Here is a 26,951-nt window from a genome sequence, read left to right as displayed (position 1 = left end):
CAGGATTGGCCTAGAGTAGACTGAAAGATGTTTTTTTTTTCTGAGTGTCTCCTTACCAGAATGTATATAGATGACTTCGTGAAAATCAAGACTTTATAAGATATCTCTTCACATAGCAGATTATTAATAGTAAAAACAATATGTTGGCTCCTATAGAAGCTCTTAGGCAACCCAATCCACATTTATTTGATAACCAAGGGCTTGGAAGGTAGGAAGGAATTACTGGGGAGGTGATTCCTTTGGCTTCTGTCCTCAGGCAGCTCTTTCTTTGTTCGTACTGATCAATTTGCCTCGGATAGGTGGCATTCACAGTATTCCCTTTACAACTAAAGGAGATCTCATAACTTTACCGCTTCAACTGCAAAATTTCTAAACGTTTGACATCATTGATCAAAATAAATAATGTTGGGTATGTGTGTGGTTTTATTTTTTTTGTTTTCTATTTTTTATGGGTTTTTTTTCTTTCTTCAAGAGGGCAGAGAGTTTCGTCTATTCCATTTTGTTCATTGCTGTATCTCCAGCATCTAGAACAGTGCCTGGCATGTTGTAGACACCCAATTCAAGCTAGTTGATTGTTGAATGAAAAAATGGAAAATTTTTTATGTTATAATAACACTTCTTTCATGTGAGCACATTAAAATGTGTTGTGTAAAATACTTAAGATTCAATATGAACATTCTCTCTTCTGAGAGGCCTTCCTGGATTCTTCATGCAGAAATAACACCTTCTTCCCCTAAACCTGATCTCTGGTCTGAATAATACCCTGTGGATACAACTCAGCTCCCCTAAACTTCTAAAGAGTATGACTGTTAAGTTCGTCTTGTATCCCTCTGTTTGTTAAATGAGTCTCTTCATAGTATACCTAAGAGATGAAAAAGTTCCAAGGAAAAAAATAATGTCATTTGAGAAGAGAGATGGTAACTGCGCTTTTAACACCTTCATCATGTCTGTTTTTCCTAGCTGTACATGTCACCAGTCTTAAAAGAATGTGCTTCAATTTATTTAAAATAATTTCTTTTTGTAGCACCTTGGTAATTAAGTTCATTACTCTTCCTGGAGAGGAACAAAATCTGAGCTAGCTGGTAATTGCCTTTGTCTTTATTTGTCATCTTTTAGAAAACAAATACAAGAGCTTTCCCTTTGACAGTCAGTATGGATTTTTGATAACATCCGGTTACTTAATTTGAAAAAATGTGTAGCTGTGAAGATTAATAATGGACCTTAACTGGATATAAATTCAGACATATATAGGATCTGTATTAATCTCAGTCAACCCTTTCAAGCAGATGCCATATTTTGGGGAGAAGGAAATTGAAATGTACCAAGGAGCGGTAAGTTACACGCCACATAAAGTCCTGTGGAGTTTTGGGCTTCTTGGAAGAATGTTTAGTTTTTCTTGATGTTGGCAATAATTTGCATTTCTTTACTATGAATATTATTGGGGAAGCTCAAGTAGGTGACATTGTTTGATGTTTAATGACGTGCTGCTCTTTACAGCGTAGCTCAAAAAAGCGTAGGGCTATCTAATATTGGAATATTACAAAATCAGTTAAATGGGATGTAGAACCTTGGAGCCTCTTACTCCTTCCTCACATGCCACAAAATTCTAGGACTGAAAAGTCAATAATGGGTAAAAAATAAATAGAGCCATGAGAGTCATTCTGTCTGAATCAGAACTTACTTATTAAGCTGTGGCTAGGACTGGAACATTAAAATGAATCTTTTATTACTTCATTTACTAATGCGACTCTGGTCCCTATTCAGACCCAGCTCCATAGCCATTTCTGTTGTGTGATAAAAATAGAAACTGTAATCCTAATTAATGTATTTCCTTAGGTGGTTCATCACTTCCCCAGGCCTCCCCATCTCTGCATCTTTTTCCCTTTGCTCTTCCTTTGCAGCAGAAGCACAAGAGCATTCATTAATCCTGACCCCTGGAAAACAAACAAAAGAGAGCCCACACAAATTCATTAGTTGAAGTGGAAGGCAATTTACCCAGAGCAAGAGCCCACCCCATTGTTGCCAGATGAATGGTGCTGGTCGCTAGAGCTGAAGGAGGCTGCCACGCGAGAGTCCCGTTTGATAATGCTGCCTTTATGGGAGCCCAGCACAAGGGAAACTCTGTCGGCAGAGGCTGCGCCCTGCCCTGGCGCCCTAAGCACCAGGCCAGAGGCAGGGGGCGCAGAGCTGGCTTGGCAATCTCCATGACAGCCAAGGCGGGTGGATACAAGTGCTGTGCGTTCGTGTTGTTTCTTTCCAGTTCTCTGAAAAGCATTGCTACATGAGTCCCTTTTAGGCCGTTCATCTTTTGAAGAGTTCTCTTTAAAGACATGCCCTAGAATTTTAAAAAATACACATTTATTTTTAACTGCTAATGGTAACAGAGTGTTGTAAAATTGGTGTTTACTGAGTGTCAGGTGCTGTGTTACACTTGTGACAATAATAAAACAGCCCTGGATGCTGGCTGTGTATTACTCTCCACCCCCATTTCACAGATGAGGAATCTGAGACTCGGAGTGGTAAAGTACTCCAGTCTATTAAGTGTTGGAGCTGAAGTTGGGTTTTAATAACTTTCAGGGATTTCAGGGGAGGGCAGAATCAGGTGGAGTAAATGCCTACCCTATAATCCTCATAGGTAGCTAAGAAGTTTGATGAGACCACAGATAGGAAACTAATTTGAAAAACAGAGTCACATGCAAATGTAAAGTGTAACTAGTTAATCAGCTTTAAAGCCTTAATGGGCACTGACTTGCCCACAACTTCCCCTCCACTGCCCAAAGCTCTACTGTGTTTCCCTGAAAATAAGACCTAGCCGAACCATCAATTTCAATGCATCTTTTGGAGCAAAAATTAACATAAGACCCAGTCTCATATTATACAAGATCTGGTATTACATTACATTGCATTGCATTGCATTATATTACATTATATTGTATAAGACCTGGTCTTATATTATAGTAAAATAAGACCAGGTCTTATATTAATCTTTGTTCTAAAAGATGCATTAGAGCTGATGGTCCGGCTAGGTCTTGTTTTCGGGGAAACACAGTATCCTTTTTTTCTTTCCTATTATCTATTTCCCTGTTTGCAGAAGTATTAAAAATAGACGTGCATAAACAATCTAGGCTAGAAGGCCATTTTTAAACTATGTCCTGAGGTCCCTTCCATGCATCCCTTTCTGACTGTTAGGTGAAGGCAGGGACCTATTATTCTTGTTGCTATACAGAGTTGTTCAGGCGACCAGTCCCAGAAATAGTCTCTGACCGTCACTAAGCAGTTCCCCTTGTGAACCTCCTGCTCACAACATCAGGGGAACCGTGGGCACTGGATACACCAGTGCTTAATGTTGTGTGCAAGCATCCAAGCACCCTCTTCTCGTTGCCTTTCATCATTCAACTCTGCTCTGCCAGAACTTGCAACAAATGGCAATTTCTGGGCCAGGCCCCCTTTCCTATAGTAAATCATTGGATAATAAGTATGAAAGCTGGATTAGTAAATGCTGCTGTACCTTTGCATATTTTTCTACCTTTTCAAATTACTTTCCCATCCATCATCTCAGTTACCCGTGACATTTGTAGCAGGAATATCATTATCCCAGCTTGAGAGATGGGCACCAATGAAGGGAAAGACAGAGTCTAAATGTCTTCTCACTCTGAATCTGGTATTCCTCTCACTTTTTAATGTTAGATAGCCTTAAATTTAAGGAATGTTCTTTCTCCAGCTTCATACCACATGAAGTATTTTTCTTTGTGGTAATTTTTGAGGAAGTAGTCAAGGTGGGTGCTAAGAAGTTGAACAAAGTAGGTTTGAAGTCATCCTGACATGGCAAATTTATATTTACGCATAGCTACACTATCCCATGACACTAAAACACAAACCCAGGAGAATACCCTAATGTGGTAGGATTTTTTTTTCCCCCCTCTTACTGAAATGAAACCGGTCAAACCAGTTTGTCACTTTAAAGAGCCATACCTCTTGCCCTCTTATGGAAAATTTTTAGTTTTTCTCTTTCCTCTGTCATAGATAGTCATCTCCAACTTACCTCTCAGGAAAAAAGTTGTGTAGGAATTTAGAATTCTGCTACAGTGAGATCCAGGTTTTTAGTAGCCTCTCTAAAGACCTGTTGCCCAAGTGTCTTTAGAAACGCTTAGCAATGGAATGTCATGTGCAGAGGCATGTTTGGGTGGAAGGGTGTGTGTTGGAGTATCTGAAGACGTGGGCTGATTCAGCTGAAGGCTGAATCACAGGTATGCCTCCAGGGGAATCCTTCCAAAGTCCATCTTCATTTTGTTAGGTGTAACTCCTCCTAGCCTAGGCAAGTTAATGAATTCTTGTATTATGTAAGCTTTAGGATGTAATTACAGGCATTGGAACTATACAGTGGTTTAGGCCAAGGCCAGGAAAAGAAATTTAATGTGTTGCTCTATCTGACCTTTTTTTCCCCCCCTCCTTTTCTAGGCACAGTATGAAAACCCACCTCATATCTATGCTCTTGCAGATAATATGTACAGAAACATGATCATTGACAGAGAGAACCAGTGTGTCATCATCAGGTATGGGAACGAGCCTTATTAGGCATGGAGGATGTGAGATCATGCTGTAGTTAGAGATTCTGTGGAGAAGCAGTGCTTGTGCAATAGCTGCTGATGTCAGAGGCTGGATACCTGAGTAATAAGCACACTGTCTGCTTTGTCTTGGTTTATTTTATAATTCTAAAATATAAATGCTTTGCGCTTCCGTGGGGGTGCTGTTTATATCCCTGTTGCTTAAGGCATTAAGGCTTTAGGGAACAAGGCGTTGGCCAGATCTTCATTGATCATCCCTGGGGCCCTGAACTAAAAATCGTAAAACACGTCCCCTCCCATTTGATATTTCTTTATGTCATAAGTTTCACTGTTTTGTCAGCTGGAGTCCTTTTCCCAAGGTCCCTCTTTTCTTTCCCTAAAAATACAGTTCAAGTTTGAGCTTTTTTGGTATATAATATTTTGTCATCTGCTTTGAATTTTCTATGGGCATTAGTGGTAAAGGCCAGCATTAGGTGTCTGTAGCTACATTTCAGAATCCTTTTAACCTGACCCAGCTGCCAGTTTTTGCTGGGTTTAAATGCTTTTACAATTTTGTTTACTATTATGAACATTTTCCAGCGTAGAGAAAATATAAGCCATCATTTTCCCATCACTCAGAACTTGACAGTTAACATTTTGTCATATTTGCATTCATCTTCTTTAGTTCTTTAATTTTTTATCTGAAGCATTTTTGAAAAAATTTGTATTAGGGATATTTACAAACATGCAAAAAATTAGACTGTTATGATAAGCCCCTGTGTATTTATCATCCAGCCTGTACATTTATTAATATATGGCCAAACCTGTTTTACCTAATCCTCCCATCCTGCCTCTATTTGATGATGTAAAGCACATTCTAGGTAGCAAATCATTTCGTTTGTCAGTAATTCATTATGTACCTCTAAACGATCGTTCATACCACACCTGAAAAATGAATAGTTCTTTTAACATCATCTAATATTATCAGTTCTATTCCATGACTGTTTTATAAATTCTTTTTTTATCGTTTGTTTTTATTTAGGCTCCAAACAAGGCTCATGCACTAGCCTTGGTTGCTATGTCTCTTAGTCTTTTAGTCATTAGCAATCCTCTCTCACTCTTTTTGTTTTCTTGGCATTTATTTGTTAAACGAAATGGTCTTTTGTTTCATAGAATTTTCTATAGTCTGGGATTAGCTGATTGTATACCATGATGTTATACTGTCCTCTATAGTTCCTGTGCGTTGGTATTTATATCTAAAAGCTTGATCAGATTCAGATTCAATTCTTTGGGAAAATTCTTTCTCAGTGATGCTCTGCACTTAATGCCTGTTGGTCTCTCTCTATATCACGTTCCAGTGGATTGCCAGTGGATCCATCCATTATAAATTGTCATTTCACAGTCATTGTTTAATTAATGGTTGAAAATTAGTTGTTTTCTAATTCTATGATTCCATCTATGTTTATTTGATGGACTTCTTTTATTTGGTTACCTATATTATCTGTTTAACTACATTGCAGTTTTTCTTTGGGGCCCAAAAGGTCCTAACTTTGACCAGTGAGAGCCTTTGTGTTGGCTCCTAGGTCCCTTTAATATGACCCCGGTGTTCTTTGATAGTTCCTTGTTTAAGATGTTCGAGACTCATCTTGTACATTTCTTGCCATGCCCTGGAATCAGCCATTTCACCAAAAATCTTTGGTTCATTTTAATGGTAAATGGTATGTAGACTACCAATCTGGTCACTGAGCGCTCATGGCCGTATGTTGTCAATGCTACTAGTTCTTTTCAGAAGACTGAAGAATATGAATCTTTTAAAGAAAAAAATGGAACATAAGTTCATGCTGATACTTTTCCGGTCATTTTTAAGAATATAGGATTTTTTACTCCTTTGATTTTTATATTTGTGTCCCGTTTCTCTTATGCTGAAAATGTGGGTTCCTGATGACATTATCACAATTATTTGCTTTATACTGTGTGTATAAATGTAAATATAAATATAGAAATAATATGTATCTACATATACTTATAAGTAAATACATATATATGGGATAAAGCAAATAAGTAATTTGATTAATGCTTTAAAATAACAATACCAATGTTATTAGCAGCAATACTGAATTCACTCTAAAATTCCTTTGTTTTTCTTTTGGTCCTTAAGATGTACAGTCAAAATATTGGGTTTTAAAAGTCACTTAAAACAATCTTTTTCTGTGTCATTAACATTCCAACTTGACCTATAGTTAGGTTCATTTATTTCATTTTGGATTTTAGGGGTTTAACATTTTTAAGTTTAATTTCATTTTATAATTGTATAAAATATTTACGTGGATCCAAAGTCAAAAGCATAAAACAAAGAACACTGAAGTATTCAAGGTAAGTATTTCAAGGTAAATATAGACTTCATGACATTTTACCTCTAAATATTTCCACACATCTCTGGAAAATAAAAGCATTTTATTCCTTAGCCCCAGGACCATTATCACAACTAAATAATTAGTAAAAATTTAACATCATTTAATAAGCAATCCACATTCAAATTTCTCTAATTTTTGCAAACCTGTCCTTTCCTGCTGATTTATGTACATCAAGGAACACTGGTTGCATTTAGATGTGAGTCTTTTTTTTTCAGCCTACCATAGTTCCCTTAGTACCACCGTGTTGTTTTTTTCATAGCATTGACTTGTTGAAGGCACCAACCCAATTTTCCTTTAGATACCATTCAGATTTGTCTAACTGCTTCCTCGTGATCTCACTACACTAATTCCTTCAACTGGATTTTCTGTAATTTGGAAGTTAGCCCTAAATACTTAATTAGATGCAGGTTAAGACCCTCTGGAAGGAATACTTGGGCAATGATGAGTTTGGGTTGCTTAACAGGAAATGCTTCTGTTTGACCCCAAGTGGAGGCCACTGGCCAGTGGGTGGGTGTGTGGGGTCGTTTTCTTAACTGGAATTAAATGAGAGAGTACATGAGTTTTCTAATTCAGTCCCTTGCTTTTTCTCCTTCCTTCTGGGGCCTCTAGTGAGGCAAGAAAGAAGGGAAGCATGAGCTTCCCAGTTTGGAAGCTACCCTAATCTTGCCCAGCCCACATCTCTCGCACTCAGATCCCCCTCAGCCTGTCCCTGCAGGATACACCTGCACTGTAGCAGGACATGGATCCATTTCTAGGATCCTTTTTTCCAGCTGCTCAGGTAGCAAAGACCTGAAGATACTGCTCCAAGGATTTCGGTTCCGGGGCTTCAATTTAGATGGTGGAACAGGGAGCTGCTTCGACTTCTGACGCTAACTCCCCAGAGTTAGGCCAAACATCACAAGTTAGCTTGGGGCACAGCCTCTCCAAGGCTGCCCTCACTGCAGACACCAGGGGTGGTACCCAGGCTACCCTCACTGCTGACCAGCTAGCTACAAATTCAGAGGTTCCCACTACGCCCTCAAGGTCAGTAATTTACCAGAATGACTTGCAGAGTCATGAAAGCACTGGACTTAATGAATACAACTTTATTATAGCAAAAAGATACAAATCAGAAACAGAAAAAAGTAGAGACATGTAGGGCAATACCTGGGAGGGGGTCAAATATGAAGCTTCTGGTTGTCCTCTCTTCATGAAGTCATGAATGGTGTTACCGCCTTCCGGTTACAGTGTGTGAGCTGGCGGTAGTGTCGCCAACCAGGGAAGTTCACCCGAACCTTTGGTGTCCAGAGTTTTTATTTGGGTTTAATCACATATTGCCTGCATGGTTGACCTTTAGTCTCCAGTTCCTCCAGTGAGTGGGGGAGAGTCAGGACTTTTACAAAGCCCCCATCACAAATAATATTGTTAGACTATCTCAAAGCTCCCAGGCAAACAGAGAGACTCCCATCAGGCAGGACATTCCAAGGCTGTAAAGATTACCTTCCAGTAGCCAAGGGCAAAAGCCCAGCCTCTCTTTGTGATAACTCTTTATTGCCCAAGAGCTATGTTCGTCTGCTTTGAAAAAGTACATTTGTCACCTCTGGCATGCCATGGTTCACTCTGAGCAGCTCTATAATCCTGGGCAGCAAACCCAACACTTGTCTGAGCCTCACTTAATCCTTTTGTGAGTGAACTGATGGAACTGATGACCTCTGAGGTCTCTCCTGGTTTTGGAGCTCTGTGTCACGCGGGGTGTCATGCAGGGTGTAAGCTCCCGCTCCCCACATAAGAACGCAGAACATGGTGAGGCCGAAAAGGAACACCCACGGAGCCATAGGTAGGGGAGTCATACCACTATATTCTCGCTGGTGGCTGGGTTGGAGACACAGGAAGCAGGAGCCACACTGTTCGCAACCCTCACTGCTCCGCTTGCAGGCTCAGCCACCATCTTCTTGCTAGCCCCCCATTTTCTGCTAGCATAGCCACAGCAGTTATATTAGTGGCCAATGGCTCACTGGTTACAGCTGATGGCCATCCAATCACAGTTGATGGCCATTTACTACCTGAGCCAGCACCTTTCTATGTGAGGCTGAGGGCCTGGAAACTGCACTCCTAGCTCTGTCCCCACACTCCACCCTACAGGCTCTCGCCTCACAATCTATGCGACAAGCGTCTTCCGCAAGGGGCCCTGTGTGAGGAGCCTAGAGGTGAATGCAATATCCTGGGCACAGGCAGGCTCTCTGGGCACAGCCAGGGTTTCTCAGGGCACCACCAGAGCTTCTGGGCACAGCCAGACTTCCTGAGCTTCTTAGGGTACCACCAGTCTCCCTGGGTACAGCCAGGGCCTCTCAGGGCACTGCCACTCTCTCTGGACACAGCCAGACTTCCTGGGCTCAGCCAGGGCTCTCAGGGCACTGCCACTCTCTCTGGGCTCAGCCAGACCTCCTGGACCCAGTCAGGGCTCTCAGGGCACTGCCACTCTCTCTGAGCCTCTCAGGGCACCGGCAGGGTTTCTAACATTTTCTCGACGGCGGCCGGTCGAGACACAAAAGCAAACATCCGCCAGTTCCAGTACATGGTGGTATATGTTGTCGTGCGGGAGACCCTGCTGGGCATCCAGAGAGATCTCTGCTCCCGCTCCCCACATAACGTAGGATATGGTGGGGTCAAAAAGGAACACCCGCGGAGCCATAGGTAGGGGAGTCATACTAGTATATTCTTGCTGGCGGCACTATACTCTCACTGGAGGCTGGATCCACACTGTCCACAACCAGCCATCCTAACTGCAATCTGTGCTTGCCAGCCCAGCCACCATCTTCTTGCTAGCCCCCATTCTCTCTTTTTGCTAGCGTAGCCACAGCAGTTATATTAGTGGCCAATGGCTCACTGGTTACAGCTGACGGCCAACTAGCCACAGCTGATGGCCATGCAATCACAGTTGATGGCCTTTTACTACCTGAGCCAGCACCTGTCTATGTGAGGCCGAGAGCCTGGAAACTGCTTTTTGGGGTTCTGTCCCCACATATGTTCCCAAGCAAACAGTCAAGCGGTCCATTAAATTAGGGATGGAAGGCAATTCCCCATAGTCCATAGTCATTTGCCAGGGCTGTCCTGGGGCTAAGGGACGACCTTGACCTCACCCTTATCTCCCACAGAGGACTCAGCAAGCATTTCCTCCTGGGACTACAAGTCCTGCATCCGGGCTGCCTCAGCAAGCACTTCCCACCCCACAGGATCGCAATGACCTTCGCTTTCTCCGGCCTATGCTGGTTGGAGAACCGTCCACATCTTCCCACCCCTCCACGGGGGTCCAGCTCTCCAGTAGCTGCTCCTGCTGGTCTTCCTGAGACTGAGTTTTCATATGCACAAACTTCTCCACCGCCCATCGGAGAGCTTTGGCCAGCACTGTACCCTGCTCGCTGCGTCATGTGTCACGCGGGGTGTTATGCGGGATGTCAGCTCCCGCTCCCCATATAAGAACGCAGGACATGGTGAGGCCAAAAAGGAACACCCACGGAGCCATAAGTAGGGGAGTCATACCACTATATTCTCGCTGGCAGCTGGGTTGGAGACACAGGAAGCAGGAGCCACACTGTTTGCAACCCTCACTGCACCGCTTGCAGGCTCAGCCACCATCTTCTTGCTAGGCCCCATTTTTCTGCTAGCGTAGCCACAGCAGTTATATTAATGGCCAATGGCTCACTGGTTACAGCTGACGGTCAACTAGCCATAGTTGATGGCCATCCAATTACAGTTGATGGCCATTTACTACCTGAGCCAGCACCTTTCCACGTGAGGCTGAGGGCCTGGTAACTGCACTCCTGGCTCTGTCCCCACACTCTGTTTTCCATATGATGCCAGAGGAAAAGGAAGGCAGGCAAATGCTGTTGCAGGTAGAGAGGACCGAGTTTGCAGCTAGTGACACTGGGAGAGCTGGGTGCTTGTTCAGAGAGGGGCTGAATCAAATGCTGCCTGCCTACAATCATTTGTGAACAGAAACCAAACAAAACTCATTGTCCTGGGCCTGGAATAGAAGTCTGCTCCTTGTGCTAAGGGGCTTTTGCCTTAACTGGAAAGACTAGGAGTTTTTAGAATCGTTGAATTAGAAAATAAAAAAAAATTAATGATGACCTATCCTCTGGTGTTCTTTTTAGACCTTCACCTCCCAATTACCCTGGTGTGACCACGTCTATGTGACAAAATGCATTACTCTCTAGATGCGATAGTACAGCACATAGAGGCAGTATTATCAGTTTACTCCTGATCTTACTCATGGTTTTCAAAGAGATGGATATGATACAGGATGGACTGGAAGCTGACTGTTTTCTGGATGAGAAATCAGTGTAACATACTGAAGTTAAACAGGAAAGACATCAAGGAAGGAGACGGGCTGCTTTCTCAAGCACGGGCCTCCACCAAAGCCTTGGTCCTGAGTTTTGCGTGTCTATAGACTTGTTGGGTCAAAATAGCTGGAACTTAGCAGCTTCACATAGACTGACTCTGGCCAATCAAAATCACAAATGAGTATGAATTAGAACCCACTTCAAGAGTTTATAAGGAGAATTCTGCCTGTGAACAGCTCAGCCGATTATTTCCCTGGAACATAGCCCAAGAGGGGAGCCAGATTACCATTAGAGGGTTGAACTCAGAACAAAGGAATACTATATTAGCTAAGGTCATCAGATCATGGCCCCACGTCTATCTAGAGGCAGTGAACTCAGGATGTTGCTCTATTCCTCAGCGCAGTCTATTCACTCGGGGGAAACCCATCATTTCTGGTATTTATTTTCCTGTCCTGACTCTCTGTAGGTCAACCCATTTTTATTAACCTACACTTTCTCCTGCCAATCCCAGCCATCCATTAGATTAAGTTCTAGTCAGGAAACAACACACGATTTCCTTAGATATGTCCCCATTTTCTCCAACAGTCCACTGGCAGACAGGTCAGGGAGAGTGGCTACCAATAGATGCTTATTTCATCCACCATGCCTTGTGTTCACTAATCAACTTTCCAGGGAGAAATGTTTCCAATTCTGGAATTGTCTTATTAGCTCAGTGGCTGTGGAGCTCTCTGGGCGATACATCTAGAGATTCTGTTTCAACTAATTTATGGTGAGCCCAGCACATGAATATCTTTTTTCAAGCTCCCCATTTTATTCTAGTTGGGAACTAGATGAAGCCTCCTGAAATCCTAACATCCCAATCACCTCTTGTGTTGAGCACCGTTAACTAGTCCAGGCAAGCTATGCTTCCTAAATGGCTGCCCGCTCCTCAGTGCTTTCCATATAGCTAGGTCATGTCTTTTCATGCTCTCAACCACCTGGGTGCCAGCATTTCTATTTCTCTAGGTTTCTTCTAGAAAATTAGGTTTAAGAGAATTCTAAGAGCTTCGAACTAGTAAATGGCAGAGCGTCTATTTGAACTTAGCCCTGTCTGGCTTCAAACCTCATACATGTTCTCAATACCCTACTGGTAAGTGACTCTCTGTTTCAAATGTCCCACATCTCCATGGAGGTGTTAATAGCTATCACATACTATGAGACGAGGTCAGGACATTTGGCGAGGTTGGTTATCTTGGACTTAAGTTCCTAGGGTAAAGTCACCCCCCAAAACACAGCTGCTTTCTTAAACCTAATCCTTTATATGTTGTTGGCCATGTGCTCTCTGCAACCCAGGAGGCTGGTGATTGTCCTTGCCATCAGCTGGAGGACAGACAGTTGACAAGCAGATGGACATAGTGAAAGAACACAACCTTACTGATATATCCGTCTTGATTTCTTGCCTAGAAGTAAAGATGCATTTATACACTAGAGGGCCATATGGGCCATTTCTTTATCTTGCTTGACTTGTTATCCCCTGACATGTGAGAAAGAATTATGTTTTGATCCATGCATTCGGTGCATTCTATCACTGAAGCCCTCAACAACTGAAGAAGCCAGCAGGTTTACAGATATCCCTGCTTTTCACCCCACAGTATATTCCTTGCAAGCCATGGAGTTATAAATGTGCACATTTATCAAAGAGATCTTCATATGGAACATAAAATTATGCACATTTGGCACATAAGAATAAAGTGTCAGTGTATTGTAAAGTTGACCGATATGAAATAATAAAATTCTAATAAACCTTATATAAGCTTTTAGTAAATATTAATTTTGTTTATCTTAGAATTTAGAAAAATCTCTTGATACAAAGGGTTAATATCTGTTTAAGAAGCTGTCTCAAAAGTTTAAATGGATATATTCTTTTGACAAATTTATAAGGAGACATTTAAATTATTTGAGTTCTCAACTAAAAGTTGAGACCATTCTTTATCAAATGGGCATTACACTATCTTATTATGTGAAAACATTAGAACTCTAATAATGAGGATTGAGAGAGCCTATATCGCCAAGCGTGGTCTTTTCCCCGAACTGGGGAGTGGGGAGACGGGGCTCACAAACTAGGGCCTAGTGCCTGTTTTGGTCAATAAAGTTTTATTGGAACAAAGCTACACCCATTTGTTTCCATATTATCCTTGGCTGCTTCTGTGCTACAATTGCACAGTTAAGCTATAGTGACAGAGACCATATGTGGGCCGTCACAGGAAAAGTTTGCCTTAAACCCCAATGATCACCGCAATAACCCCATTTATGTGATACACCAGCATCTCAAATTTAACAAGTTCCTAATCGCTCTTTTCATGTTATCCCAAAATTCCTCCACCAACCTTCTCTTCCAAACCCCGTTGCCAGATGAACGCTCCTTAACTATTATGTCATTTGTTTAGGTCCCACTTCTGCTAAAATATCACATTGGCTCTCCATTGCCCAATAAAGTCCTGAGTCTCTAGCTTGGGACACCTCTAACTTTATTTTCTGCTACTCGAACCAAATTGCTCTACTCTTTTCCCTCGAACGAGTCATGTTCATTTCTGTCTCCAAGTTCCTGCCTAGGTTGGTCTCTCCGTCTGGAGTTATACCCCCGCTCAAGCCTTTCTCATCTACCTCAACCCAGTGATCTCTCTCCATCCTCTAATTTCTGTAGCACCTAATATACCCCTCATTTTCATCAACTGCTTAATATTATTAGTTTTAATTTGCATGTGCTCATTTTAAGTAGTTTCTCAGTCTTTGATGACTGGAAGCTGGTGTTAGGCGTCTTAGTTTCTCTAGTACACACAATACATGTTGAATGATAATTTTGAAGCTGAAATACTTGTAATAAACTAAGTACTATTTGCGTTTAGAAAAAGGGGAGTTTAGTTTGGACTGAAACAGTCAGCAAATGTGTCTTGGAGGTGCTGGAACTTGATTTGGGTCTTCCCTATAGGATGTGTGGGGTGAAACAAACATGAATGGGGTCGGCCTGTTCGCTCAGTTGGTTAGAACGCAGTGCTCCTAACACCACGGTTGCCGGTTCCATCCCCACATGGGCCACTGTGAGCTGCGCCCTCCACAACTAGATTGAAACAGCTACTTGACTTGGAGCTGATGGGTCCTGGACAAACACACGTTAAAAAAAAAAAAAGAAGAAAGAAAAGGAAAAAAAAAGGATGAATGGCTTGATAGCTTCTGAAACTCATGTTGTGTGATGGGAGAAATGAGGACATCACTGTGATAACTAAAGAAGATTTCCATTGACAAATGGTCCTTGTCGATTACTTGAAGGCCTGAACTGGGTCTTCCACATCTGTTTCTGTATTATAGCCACATAGCATTTGTGCAGCCGTGCACGATAGGTTGATTTGGGGAAATAAGATAGATTGAATGACAGGTACCTCCTTGAATGGCAGCCTGGGTGATCTGCAGATATGCCTGCAGGCCTTGGTAAGGTCTGTCAGGTCTCTGAGAGGGACAGGATACTACAAAAGGTTGGTTTACAAAGATAAGTCTGTTAGTAGAAAAGAGATGGGATCTTGAGAGAATGTAGAAGTCCAGTGAGTGATGAAGGCCTGCTCTGAGTTGGAAAGACAAAGAGAAAACTGATGTGTGACATTCAATAAGCCTATGAAGGAATAAAGGAGTAGGAAATGAATGTGGACTCCGGGCAGTGCCAACAGAGAAATGCAACAGCTATGCTGCGTTAGTATCATTGACAATGATGAAAACTTGAAGACACAGGTAGACAGACACCTGTGAGGCCAGAAAATGAACAGGCTATATCTGCTTAGCTCATTAATCTTCTGTGGTCCAAAACCCAGAATTTGAATTTGTATTTTAAAATGACATATCTGATATCGTTGGATCTATCAGAGACATCTGTGCAAATCTATTTAATAAAATAATCATGGTGTGGTAACGGGAAATCAGAACAAGCAAGTTTTTCTCGAATTCTGTATCATGTCTGTATCACCAGATGAGATCATGGCAGTGTGGCCAGAGGCATTTCTGAAGCCCTTGCCAGCGATCTTTATGGAGACTTCCAGGGCCTTGCAGAACATTTATGTGGCAGTTTTATTGCTGCCATCAAGTATAGTCACGGAATATGGAGTACAGCATAGGGAATAGAGTCAATGGAATTATAACAGCTATATATGATGTCAGGAGGGCAATAGATTGGGAGGGGTTATCACTTTGTGAGGAGTGAAATGTCTATCTAACTAATACATTGTTTTGTACACCTGAAACTAAAAAAGCAAGTAAAAAAAAAAGTGAATTCCTATCACTTTTGGCCTGCATCAGCTCTTGGCTTGCATCAGCTCCTGCTCTCCTAGCCTGTTTTAAAAATGTCATGTCAGTGTAACAATACCACATTTCGTGCAGTTTCTAATTTTTTTTGCTTGAAATATTCTGAGGCCAGTTTTTTTCTGGAGAGTAGGGCATTCTGTCTTTAATGTGCCCAACACTAGTTTGCAAAGCCTTGTAGGTTGTATCCTGAATACATGCTGAACGAGTATTTCTTAAAGAATAAAAGACGTGAGAGAGATTTTGAAAGTACATCAAAAGGATTCGGTGACTCACTGAATGAGAATTTTAGTAGAGGAAAAGGAGATAGTTGTGACTATTGGAGCTAAGATTTCTGACTTATCTGCTTCAAAAGACATTTTGGATTTGAAACCCCTAATATTTGCAGTAGTGAAGATTAAAAATTAAAAGATTTTAAAAATCAGAGTACCTCTAATTTGGTTTGGGTCTCGTCTCTATCTAGGCACCAACAAGTCTTTCATGGATTCTCAAGCTGTCTTCGTGTCTTTGACGTATTTCAGGAACTTTTTATTAGTAGTATTGGAACTCTTTTCTGCTTCTGGTGGTCTACCCAATTTCTTGTTTATTCCAGCAGCATTGGCCTTTGAGGCTCCCTGGCCCTCTGATCTGGTTTTGGGGGGCCCCGTCAATTCACATCCCTGACTGTGGGGTTTGCATGAGGATGGCCCTCTGGCTGTGGGTTTGAAGATCAGGGGCTCAAATCTACCCTTTCCCCCAAGCTCACTGCGAATCTTACCTTCTAGCCTGTGTGCAGAAATTCCTTTATCGTCAGTCAGAGTGTTACTCAGGAGGGCTGACTCATTAACTAATTAATATATTATCCATAATCATAATAGTTAACCTTTTGGGGGAAGTTGCTTTGTGTCTCAGCATCTTTTACTTATATATCACTTACAACCTGGCAAATGAGGTATTCCTTCCCCGCTTTTTGCAGATAAAGAAACTGAGTCTTAGAGAGATGTGAAACATGGTAAACATCTCACATTTGAAATTTGGTAAAGCCATGCTCCAAGCTAGGGCTGCCTGGCTCCACTATTAAATCCTTTCCACTTTTCTCTGCTGCTTTGAGCCAGCAGGTATCAGTTTATCTGGTTAATAATACGTTACTAAACACAGTCATATTGTGCAGTGGAAAGATCCCTGGGGTTGAGTCACAGGGTAGATTCTATGCCCTTCTGTCTGAAGTGTATGACCTCTGGAAGCCTTGGTCACTTCATCTGCAAAATGGGGATTAATACCTTAAATGGATATAAGGAAAGCTGAATAAGGAAATACACATAATTTTTGCAAACTCTTGAGGAGTGATATAAATTATCTGCTAGTAACATTAAAAGGAATTTCCAAGTTAATAAGTAGTGGAGCTAGGGCTCAGACTTGGCCTCCAGACTAAATGTTGGTTTCTTCCTATTTCATCAGGCTGGGCCAAGATGAGCATTGCCAAAGGGTTGTTTTCTTGGCAGTGTATAGATGAAAATTTTATCTGCTTGACAATAATTGATTGGGAAGAATTAACCACTCTTTGTCGTTTGCACACTTTCCTCATTATGTTAAAGACTGAGTTTTTTATCATTTACTCAGTAGCTTGGCATGACTCTTTGGTTTTGGATTTTATACGTTTAGCCATTGCATGTCCTTGAGAATTTATTCTTCAGTGTTATTCCAAGGTCTTGACAGATCACCCCTTTCTCTTCAAGCAACAGAGATGCTTCACTTACTATTTTCCCAAATCTGGGAGGGCTGCAGGAAGGGAGTGTGTGAATTGAGTCTTTGGAGAAAGCTGTCCAGAATCTTCTTTGATGTGTTTCTCATTCTCAGTCACATCTTGTGATCACAATGGTGCAGGCTATTATTTGTTAGTTCCAACTGTGTGTGAGATAATAACTGTTTTTGGCAGAAGCGTTACTTAAAGGGGTGTGTGTATCAATAAAGATTCAGGAGTGGTTTACAGATTTGATTATACTACAAACTGTGCTATTCATGGAGTTACTTTGGGAAATATTGTTGATTTTAATTGACTGTCTAACCTATATGCCGATTTTAAATACATACCCTCATCTGAAGCACTATAGCTCAGGCTACTGAGTCAGAACGTCTCAAGTCTTTTCCTAGCAATGCCACTCACTAGCTATGTGTTACTGAGCAAGTTGCTTACGTTTCTCATCAAAGAATGGGGATAACAATAGTACCTACCTAACAGGGTTATTATTCATATAAAATGATTGATATACGAGGTCTGACAATTAAGTTCACGAACTTGTTGCACTGCTGTTGCTAACCTTGTTTTGATGTTAGAGGGATTATTCATTATGAATTTGTACCAACTGGACGAACAGATAACCAAGTTGACTATTTGGAAGTGCTGAAAAGGTTGTGTGAAAAAGTTAGACAACCTCAACTTTTCACCAACAATTCATGGCTCTTGCATCACGACAATGCACCAGCTCACATGGCACTGTCTGTGAGGGAGTTTTTAGCCAGTAAACAAATAACTGTATTGGAACACCCTCCCTACTCATCTGATCTAGCTGCCAGTGACTTCTTTTTTTACCCGAAGATAAAGGAAATACTGAAAGGAAGACATTTTGATGACACTCAGGACATCAAGGGTAATACAACAATAGCTCTGATGGCCATTCCAGAGAAAGAATTCCAAAATTGCTTTGAAGGGTGGACTAGGTGCTGGCGTCCAGTGCATAGCTTCCCAAGAGGAGTGTTTCGAAGGTGACTGTAGTGATATTCAGCAATGAGGTATGTAGCACTTTTTCTAGGATGAGTTCGTGACCTTAATTGTCTGACCTCGTATGTAAAGCCCTCACAGTAGTCCCTAACGTGGATTAAACACTCAGTGGACACATGCTACAATTATTATACTCAGAATATTTTAGTTTGCTCCTCTCTTTTTATTGAGGTGTAACTGACAAATTATATTAGTTTCAGGAGTATAAGATGATTCAATATTTATATATATTGCAAAATGATCTCCACAATAAGTCTAGTTAATATCCATCACCATACATAGTTATAAAAAGTTTGTTTTCTTGTGATGACGACTTTTAAGATCTGTTCTCTTAGCAACTTCCAAATCTGCAATATAGTATTAACTCTAGTCACATGCTAAATATTATGTCCCTATGACATGTATTTTGTAACTGGAAATTTGTACTTTTTGACCTCTTTTACCCACCACCACCCACCCTCCACCCCCTCCCCTGTGGCAACCACCAATCTGTGGTGGTCAACCACCTATCTCCTTTGGAATTGATGTTATTTCTCATCTTCTGGACTATTTTCCAGTCACTGATATGTTCATCTTTTATAATTCTAGAAGAAGAAAATACTATTTTGTTAAAGGTGGACTTGTATTTTTTATCCTTGTGTGAAAACTTTTGAAATGCGAATCAAATTCAATCCTAATAGGTCCCTCTATCAAAAAAGTGGGGTCTAGGAGAATACGTAGGTTGCAGTGGGAATTTTCCGAATTTCACTGTCTTGTTGATCTCCTGCCATGTTGACACAGTTGACCCCAGTATCCTTGGCTTCCCCTCCATCCTCCTGCTTGAGCCTCTCTAACCTTTTCATCGTGTTCTTGGTGGGGAGCTTTTTCTTCAGTATGTTCCTGAAATAGCAATGGTCCCCATTTAATGTAACATGCTTTGAGCTGCCAGCAACTGAAATCTCATTCAACCTGGCTTAGAAATTAAGGAAACTTGTTATCACTCCTAGAAAAACATGCAGAGGTTGTGCAGTCCCTATGGTCAGGCTGACTCAGTGGTCCACTGACGCCACCAAGGACCCAGGTCCTTTCCGCATCTCTGCTTCACGGCCTACACAGCTGAGATGGGTTCCCCTTGGCAGTTCCAGGTGAAAACCAGTGGCCATCAGAAAGTAATGTTCTCCCTTACTCCCTTCCTAGAGGAGAAAGAAACCTCTCCCATTCGTTCTTCCCTTCAATCTAATTGGGCAACTTTATTAATACGGACTCTAGACATTGCTGGGAGGATCCGATGCAGATGGTCTGCGCTGAGGGTGGGGCCAGCGTCCCATATGCCTTGTGTGCCAGGACAGGTGCGAGAACCGAATCAGGATATCATCAGGAAAGAGGAGGTGGGGAATAGTGCTCGAGTAGGAACAAACAGTGGCCACTCCAGTGCCCAAGGTGCCAGTGGAGCCTGTGCTCGAGCACACTTTTCCTTGGTCATCTCACTCACTCACACCATTTCTACTCTCCTTTACAAGCTGGTCACTCACACCACTTTGTCTTCATCCCGAACCTTTTCCTGTGCTTCAGACACATTTTAAACTGTCAGCTATCATTTCTGTCAGCCTCTGATCAAGACAACTTAAAAGAAAAAATATACACACACACAATTGATATTATCAATGATATTAGTCTTTTTCTGAACATTTAAGGGCAAGCTCCAGACATGGTAACTTATCACCCCTAAATCTTCCAGCGTGTGGTTCCTAAATACAAGACTCTGTCCTGTATAACCAGTTACAATACTCCGAATCAGGACATCAGTGTTGGGACAGCACTTCCACCCTACCTGCAGACCCCTTTTCCATTTTGCCAGTTCTCTTCTAAATGTCTTTTCCCTTTTTACTCCAGGATCCTATCCAGGAATACTTGTTAGTAATCATCTCTCTTCAGACGCCTTCATTTTGGAAGAGTTCCTCAGACTTGTGCAGTGTTTTCTGCCCTTTGCCGATTTAGGGGTTCAGCCATTAAATTCTGTACCCTGGGTCTGTCTGATGGCTCCTCATGACCAGACTCGGGTCATTCATTCTGGGCAGGAATGTCACCCTCTAATGTGCTCTCTCTCTCTCTCTCCACCTCTCCACCTCTCCACTCCCCTGCCTGGCTAACTTTACGTGTCTCACTGAGACTTAACTGGTGTGACTTGACTTAATTAGTGTGACTTCCTTTAGGAATCCTCTCCTAGCACACACTCCAATCAAGGATAGATGCCCCACACCCAGGAGTCTCTACAATGGTATCCCCATTTCAAGGCATTATTATAGCATTTGTGCACTCTTCTTCCCCAGGAGGCAGTGAGTTCCTCCAGGGCAGGGGACACATGTCATTTCAGCCTCCAACCTACGGCACAGGGAGTGGCTTAGGTGATGCATGTTGGGTAAACAAATGCACATACAAATTTTGTTTTAAAATTTTATTCCTTCTAACATGCAAACATATACAGTTGGAAAAACAACATTTCAGTTACATTAACTTGATCAGTTATAACGGAACACAGCTACTGTGGTAAGACCAGCAGACATACTTTGAGACTAGGAAGGGGGATTTGGGAATAGACTGATGAATTTTCCAACAGTAGATGTGGTTGACTTTACTTATTCTATGGGATATCTCTGAAAAAATATGACTGAAATATTTTTACATTTGCCAGAATAAGTTGAAGTGAATTGAACACACCATTGATTTTTAAGTGAGAAATAACCTTTAGACTAAGAAAAACAATTACAGTCCTTGAATTCAATTATTAATACACCCTTGTATATTAATTAGCTTCCCCCAAATATTCATGCCATTTCTTTGAAATTGTAGTATTTCTACATTTTTCCATTTCTATAGCTAGCACACACAAAATCATTACATTGTTTCCTATTTGAATTTATATTTCCTATCTTGACTTTATTTTAAATTTGCTTGGCCGGTTGCCAACCAGCTATGTAAGACCATAGGAGTTTTGTTAAAAATTCTTATTTCTAGGCCCTGTCATTAGAGACTGGGATTCAGCAGGTCAGAAGAGAGGCCCAAACATGGGCATTTTTAAAGTACTTTGAGAATTTCTTATAGGCTCCTGGATTTCGGGACCAGTGGGGGTGAAGGCACATATACTTCTAGAGTATTTTTTTTTGGTCCACTTTAGAAGTCAAGTGAAGGCAATTAAATTAAAAAAGGATGACTATAATCATAAGCCAAGCAAATTGCTCGAACTTCTCTGAGATGCAAAGCAAATAATTTCGGGTGTGCTATATGATTTGTCTGATACCTTGGGTTTTTAGTCCAGGGGAAGAAACAATATTTTCCCATCCCTAAAGGCCTGGTATAATTATGTTTGTATATACTGTAAGCTTCAAGTAATTATCTAACATTCCATTATTGTACCATACTCTGGGCAAATTACCGGCCTTTGATCAATAAAACTTCTTTTTAAGTGTCTGTAAATTGAAACCAAGAAATGAAAATTCCGATCAATATTCAGTCAGAACTAATTATTTTAAATCTTCTGAAAAATATCACAATTACTAAGAATATAGATGTCATATTATTGGACCTGGTGTTCTTATTTTAATATATGAAATGAGTTATTTTCCTTTATTATCCTTTTCTTTTGCTTCCAATAAAAGAGACAAAATATTTCATGTCTGATCATGCCATTAGCCAAAGACACAGTGGGGGAATCACTATACTTTTATTTCATGATTTTAATAGAATTTGTTATTTTTTTCCTTCTCTCTTTCACTTGCACACACACATACATGAACACACACACATTTGCTGAAAGGAATTCTAAGAGGAAAATGTTTACTCATCGTATATGAAGTTGAATAATCTAAAGAAATTGATTTTTGTTGATTATCATTGTAATGCGTGATCCCACTTTTTCTGGAAATGCTGTTTTTAAAAATCTGAAATATATGGGTAATTGCCAGTTTCAAAATGGAAGCATTAAGAGAAATCACATTAAAAGAAACAAGAGTCACCCAAATATCAGCACCCCCCAACAAGTCAGAAATATCTTTTCCCTTGTTCCATTTCCATTCTTGTCCACACATTATTTTTACATAGTTGTAATTATGTTACAGATATATTGTCTTCAGCTTATGTTGCCACTTTAATTGCATTGTCTTTATGTTGCCACATAGTTTTCAAATTATTTTAAGTGTCTGTGTTATCGTACATGGTGGTCGTACCATAGTACTCTTGGACTTCCCAATATTGTTGAATGTTCACACTAGTTACAAAATTGAAAAATGGAGTTTCATTGTTGACAAAATCTGTGCTTCATATGAGCAAGAGTGTCTTTTTTGACCCTGGATCTAGCACTTAAATCCTCTGATTGTATGGACCATTTAAACAGATAATTTCCTCATGGAGCTGAAATATTTACTAGAGCTGTTTGTGCCTGTGAGTTAGCAGGTTCTTTGTAAATGGTGTGTTCCAGACTTGCTGGCTTTCTGCTTGCCACCGTACCTTTCTTATGAAATTTAAGTTTGGTTTCTCTATTCACGTGACCCAGAAGCCAGGAGCTGAGTATGAGGATGATAAATGAGTTGCATAGATGGATTCAAACCTTTGAAGTTCTCAATGAGTATGGTTTCCTCTTTCTTCTCTATAATCTCTAATTAAACATGTATTAGTTCAAGGAAATTGAACAAAATTCTGCTATGTTTTGCTATGATGGCTACTTTAATCTTGTATTTGTTTTCTTTTGAAATATTAAATTGTTCCAAAATATATTTCAGTTTCCTTAGGAAGTCACCTGGTTAGGTTGTACCCTAAGCAAATGTTTCTTCTTGTCTTAAGTAACTAAGCAATTGATAATAATTCATTAGGTTGGGTGCTCAGAGAAGAACAATTGCTCTGTACCCTAAAATTATTGATCACCAATAGCAAACAAAAATACTGTCTGAATTTTTCATACTAAATGCCACCATTATTTTACATGCGATGGATTCCTTTAATTCTATCATGGTAACACAAAGGCTACCAATAGAGAGATGAGAAATCTGACATAAGCATATTTTGAATTGAGTGTTTTGAATTGAGGTCATCATCAATTCAAGGGGATTTTGAAGGAAGTGTGGGTATTTTGAAGAGCAGATTATATTTTAACAAAAGGGTTTCCCCATGCAGTAAGGCCACCAAGCGGAAGGTAGTCATTGTTATTCAGGATATGATTAATATTGCCTCATCATTTAATTTTAGAACTTTAATTTTAAAGTTGCTTGCATTTGTTCAGACACGTGGGTTGAAACCTGAGAGTGTCTACTGCGCTTTTTTTAAATTACAGAAGTAATATATGCGTTGCTAAATATTTGGTAAACAATGAACTGAAAGAAGTCTTCCATGGTCTCTTTTCCTTTAGCAAAACCTCTGGCAATATTTTGTGTTAGTTCTAGTCTTCTTTCCTTATGTACTATTTTTTCTTTACATTTTTGTAACTATGTTTTACGTATAATTTGAAATGGATTTCTTTTACTTCACGTTACTTCATATGCTTTTTTTCTGTGTTTACAGTCTTCATGTCAGTTGTAATTTTTGCCCAATACGCTATCCTTCTGATATTCCCTAATGTGCCTCAGTATGTCCCCTTATCTGGCATTTAGAATGCGCAATTGCCTGTGCTGTACGTCATGATGATTATCCAGACTCTGGTCCACACACCATGTTAATATTATTCAGACGAGTCATGGAGGTGAGCTGATCCTGCCATGATTTGCCTTTCTCAACCAGTGTTGTGCATTTTTTACTGAATTCCTTTCTGCCTGTTTTCTTTTTTGTTTTGGGGTTGTTGTTTTTTTGTGTTTTTTTTCAGAGGGGAGGGAGCTGGTTGTAATCAACTTAACATGGGTGGGTATTTTTGTCTTTCTTTCCTCAGTGGTGAAAGTGGTGCTGGAAAGACAGTGGCTGCCAAGTATATCATGAGTTACGTCTCCAGAGTGTCTGGTGGAGGCCCCAAAGTCCAGGTGAGTTTGTGACATGGCCCATTTTGAGACCGTTTTATATGAAATACTAGAGGATCCATTTGCTGTTTGAAAAATAATTTTTCTTCCACAGAAAAGATACTGGTTGGTTTTATAACCAAGAAACTTGAAATCTGAAAGAAATAGCGTATTATGAGATGGAGATGCCTAATATAGAATGAGCTCCTACAAATCAATGAAAAGGTCAAAAATCCAAAAGGAAAATAAACACAAAGAGTATAAAAGACAACTCATAGAAAAGGAAATGTAAATGATTCACAAAACGTGAGAATTTTCTCACCCTCATGATAATAAGAGAAGTGCAAATTAAAACTATACCAAAAATCTATTTCTTAACTGTTGGAATGGCAAAAATTTTGTAGTATTTTAAACATTCTGTTGGTAAAAAAAAAAAAAAGGAACATAATCCTTCTCAGACATTCCTGGTAGCATACTTTTCTGGAAGGATTTCAGCAAAATCTATCAAATCTACATGCATGTACCTTCTGACTTGTCAATTCTGCTTAAGAGAATGTATCCTTTAGATGTACAAAATGATACTTGTATAAGTATCATTTGATGTGGCATTTTTTGGAAATGTAAAAGACTGGAAATAAATGTTCATCAGTCTAGGACTGGTGAAATAATTTATGGTTCATAATACAATTGAATATTAGCTATAAAAAAAATGAAGCTTCATGTACTAATAGGGAATGATCTCCAAGATATATCATGAATTGCAAAAAGCAAGGTTCAGAACAGTTTGTATAATGTGATGCCGTTTGAGGGGATAAAAGAGAACATATATCGATATTTTTGGGGTATGTATAACATCTCTAGAAGGATATGTAAGCAACTAATAAATATTTCTGCAGGGAATAAATTAGGGAGCGTGCAGGAAGGGCATACTCTCCTTGTATACCCTTTCGAACCTATATTTTAAATTATGTAAATAAATTTCCAATTCAAGAAATTTACAAAAAATTTTAAATGGAGAGAGAGTGAGAGAGAAAAGAGGGAAAGGAAAAAGAAAGGTATGGAGTAAACATGAGGAAAGGGGTAAGACCCAGAGAATGAGGACACAGGAGAGATAAAAGATAAGGAAGGGAATACAACACAGGCAGAGAAGCAACACATTCAAAAGGACAGTAAGAACAATAGGATAGACACAGTTTCATCTGACTTGACAGTCATACATTCTGAGGAATGCATCGGTAGGCCTCTTGCGCCTACGCTACACCCCTGTGCAGCATGGTATCGTACAAAACAACACGAGATTAAATCAAGCACAAGACAAAATGATGCAATCGAGACGCAGTATGAGGCTGCTGCTGATGTAACACAGCATACTTTACAACAAACATTTTTGTTTTTGTAAGTAGAAAGAGTACACTCTACGTAAACCAGGACCATAATTGTTTATTATGAACTGTACACGATTGTTTGTGCTGACCGAAAGGAAGGTCTAGAGCACCACTGTCCAGTAGAAAGATATTGCATGTCACATGTGGAATTTAACATTTTCGAGGGGTGGCCAGTTAGCTCAGTTGGTTACATCCTGGTGCTAATAACACCAAGGTTGCCGGTTCGATCGCCGCATGGTCAACTGTGAGCTGCGTCCTTCTTTAAAAAAAAAAAAAAAGACTATGCCAAAATGTAAGGCAAGATTTAAAAAAAAAAAAAATTTTTTTTTGAGTAGCCACATTTTAAAAAAAGTAAAAAGCGGCCTATGAAATTTAATTTTAAAAATACATTTTATTTAACCCAGCATATCCAAAACACTATCATTTCAGCATATAATAAACACAAAAAATTAATGAGATAGTTTACATTCTTTTTGGTACTAAATCTTTGAAATCCAGTGTGTATTCTGCCCTTCCAGCACATCTCGATTGGGACTAGCCATGTTGCAACTCAAAGCCACATGTGGCTCATGGCTTCCATACTGGACAGTGAGTGCAACTTAAGACCTACACTGGTATGGTGCAGTCCACTTGATTTTTTTCATTCATGTAATCACACCCATCCCTAGAGATTGACAGGGAGACAGGAATCCAGGATGCTGTTTTATGGGTGTCCTATTCCTTTACCTTAATTTGTTCTTCCTCTTTTCTCTAGTGTGCTTAGCACAAAATTCTGTTGGGCATCTTGATAGTGGATGGATGGATGGATGGATGGATGGATGGATGGATAGATACATTGAGAAAGATTCTCAGTTAACAAGTCAATAATTAAAGAACGCAAGAAACAAGGAAGAGCCTTTCTTGTGTTATATCCCTACGAGAAGCTGAGTATTGATAAATGTGTAGGCACCTCTGACCAGCAAACAACAGATATAAAGGATTAGAAAAGACCCACAAAGTTAAAATTAATTTTACGAAGAAAAACAAAGTTTATATAAATCCATGAGTTTTTAAAGGAGAGTGAGCAGCTTGTAAGTAATGTTACTAAGCTTTGAAACTAACCCCATAGGGGGAGCACCCAGAATTTTCTCTGGTGCCATTGCTAACGACATGTTGCTGGCCAATGGAATTCCAGTTTTCCTTCCTCTTCTGAATGTTCAGGAGAGGTCCCAAGTACACTTTGGCTGTTACATAGTTAGTAGTTGGTGCCTT

At 40.3% G+C, this 26,951-nt stretch overlaps 1 protein-coding gene across 1 annotated transcript in view; it reads left to right on the top strand.

Moving 5' to 3' along the window:
* MYO1E (myosin IE) overlaps positions 1-26,951 on the top strand; it is a 190,527-nt gene that overhangs the window by 81,640 nt on the left and 81,936 nt on the right. Inside the window, exons 3-5 of the mRNA XM_019732308.3 lie at positions 1,242-1,331; positions 4,459-4,553; positions 24,252-24,339. Coding sequence (XP_019587867.1) covers positions 1,242-1,331; positions 4,459-4,553; positions 24,252-24,339 — 273 coding nt within the window. The remainder of the gene's footprint in view (positions 1-1,241; positions 1,332-4,458; positions 4,554-24,251; positions 24,340-26,951) is intronic.

Source organism: Rhinolophus sinicus, chromosome 3, assembly GCF_057876585.1.
Source record: "Rhinolophus sinicus isolate RSI-liver-muscle chromosome 3, RSI-T2T, whole genome shotgun sequence".
Classification (NCBI taxonomy): Eukaryota; Metazoa; Chordata; class Mammalia; order Chiroptera; family Rhinolophidae; genus Rhinolophus; species Rhinolophus sinicus.
Note: the sequence above shows the minus strand (reverse complement) of the source record. Positions and strands in the feature narration are given on the sequence as shown.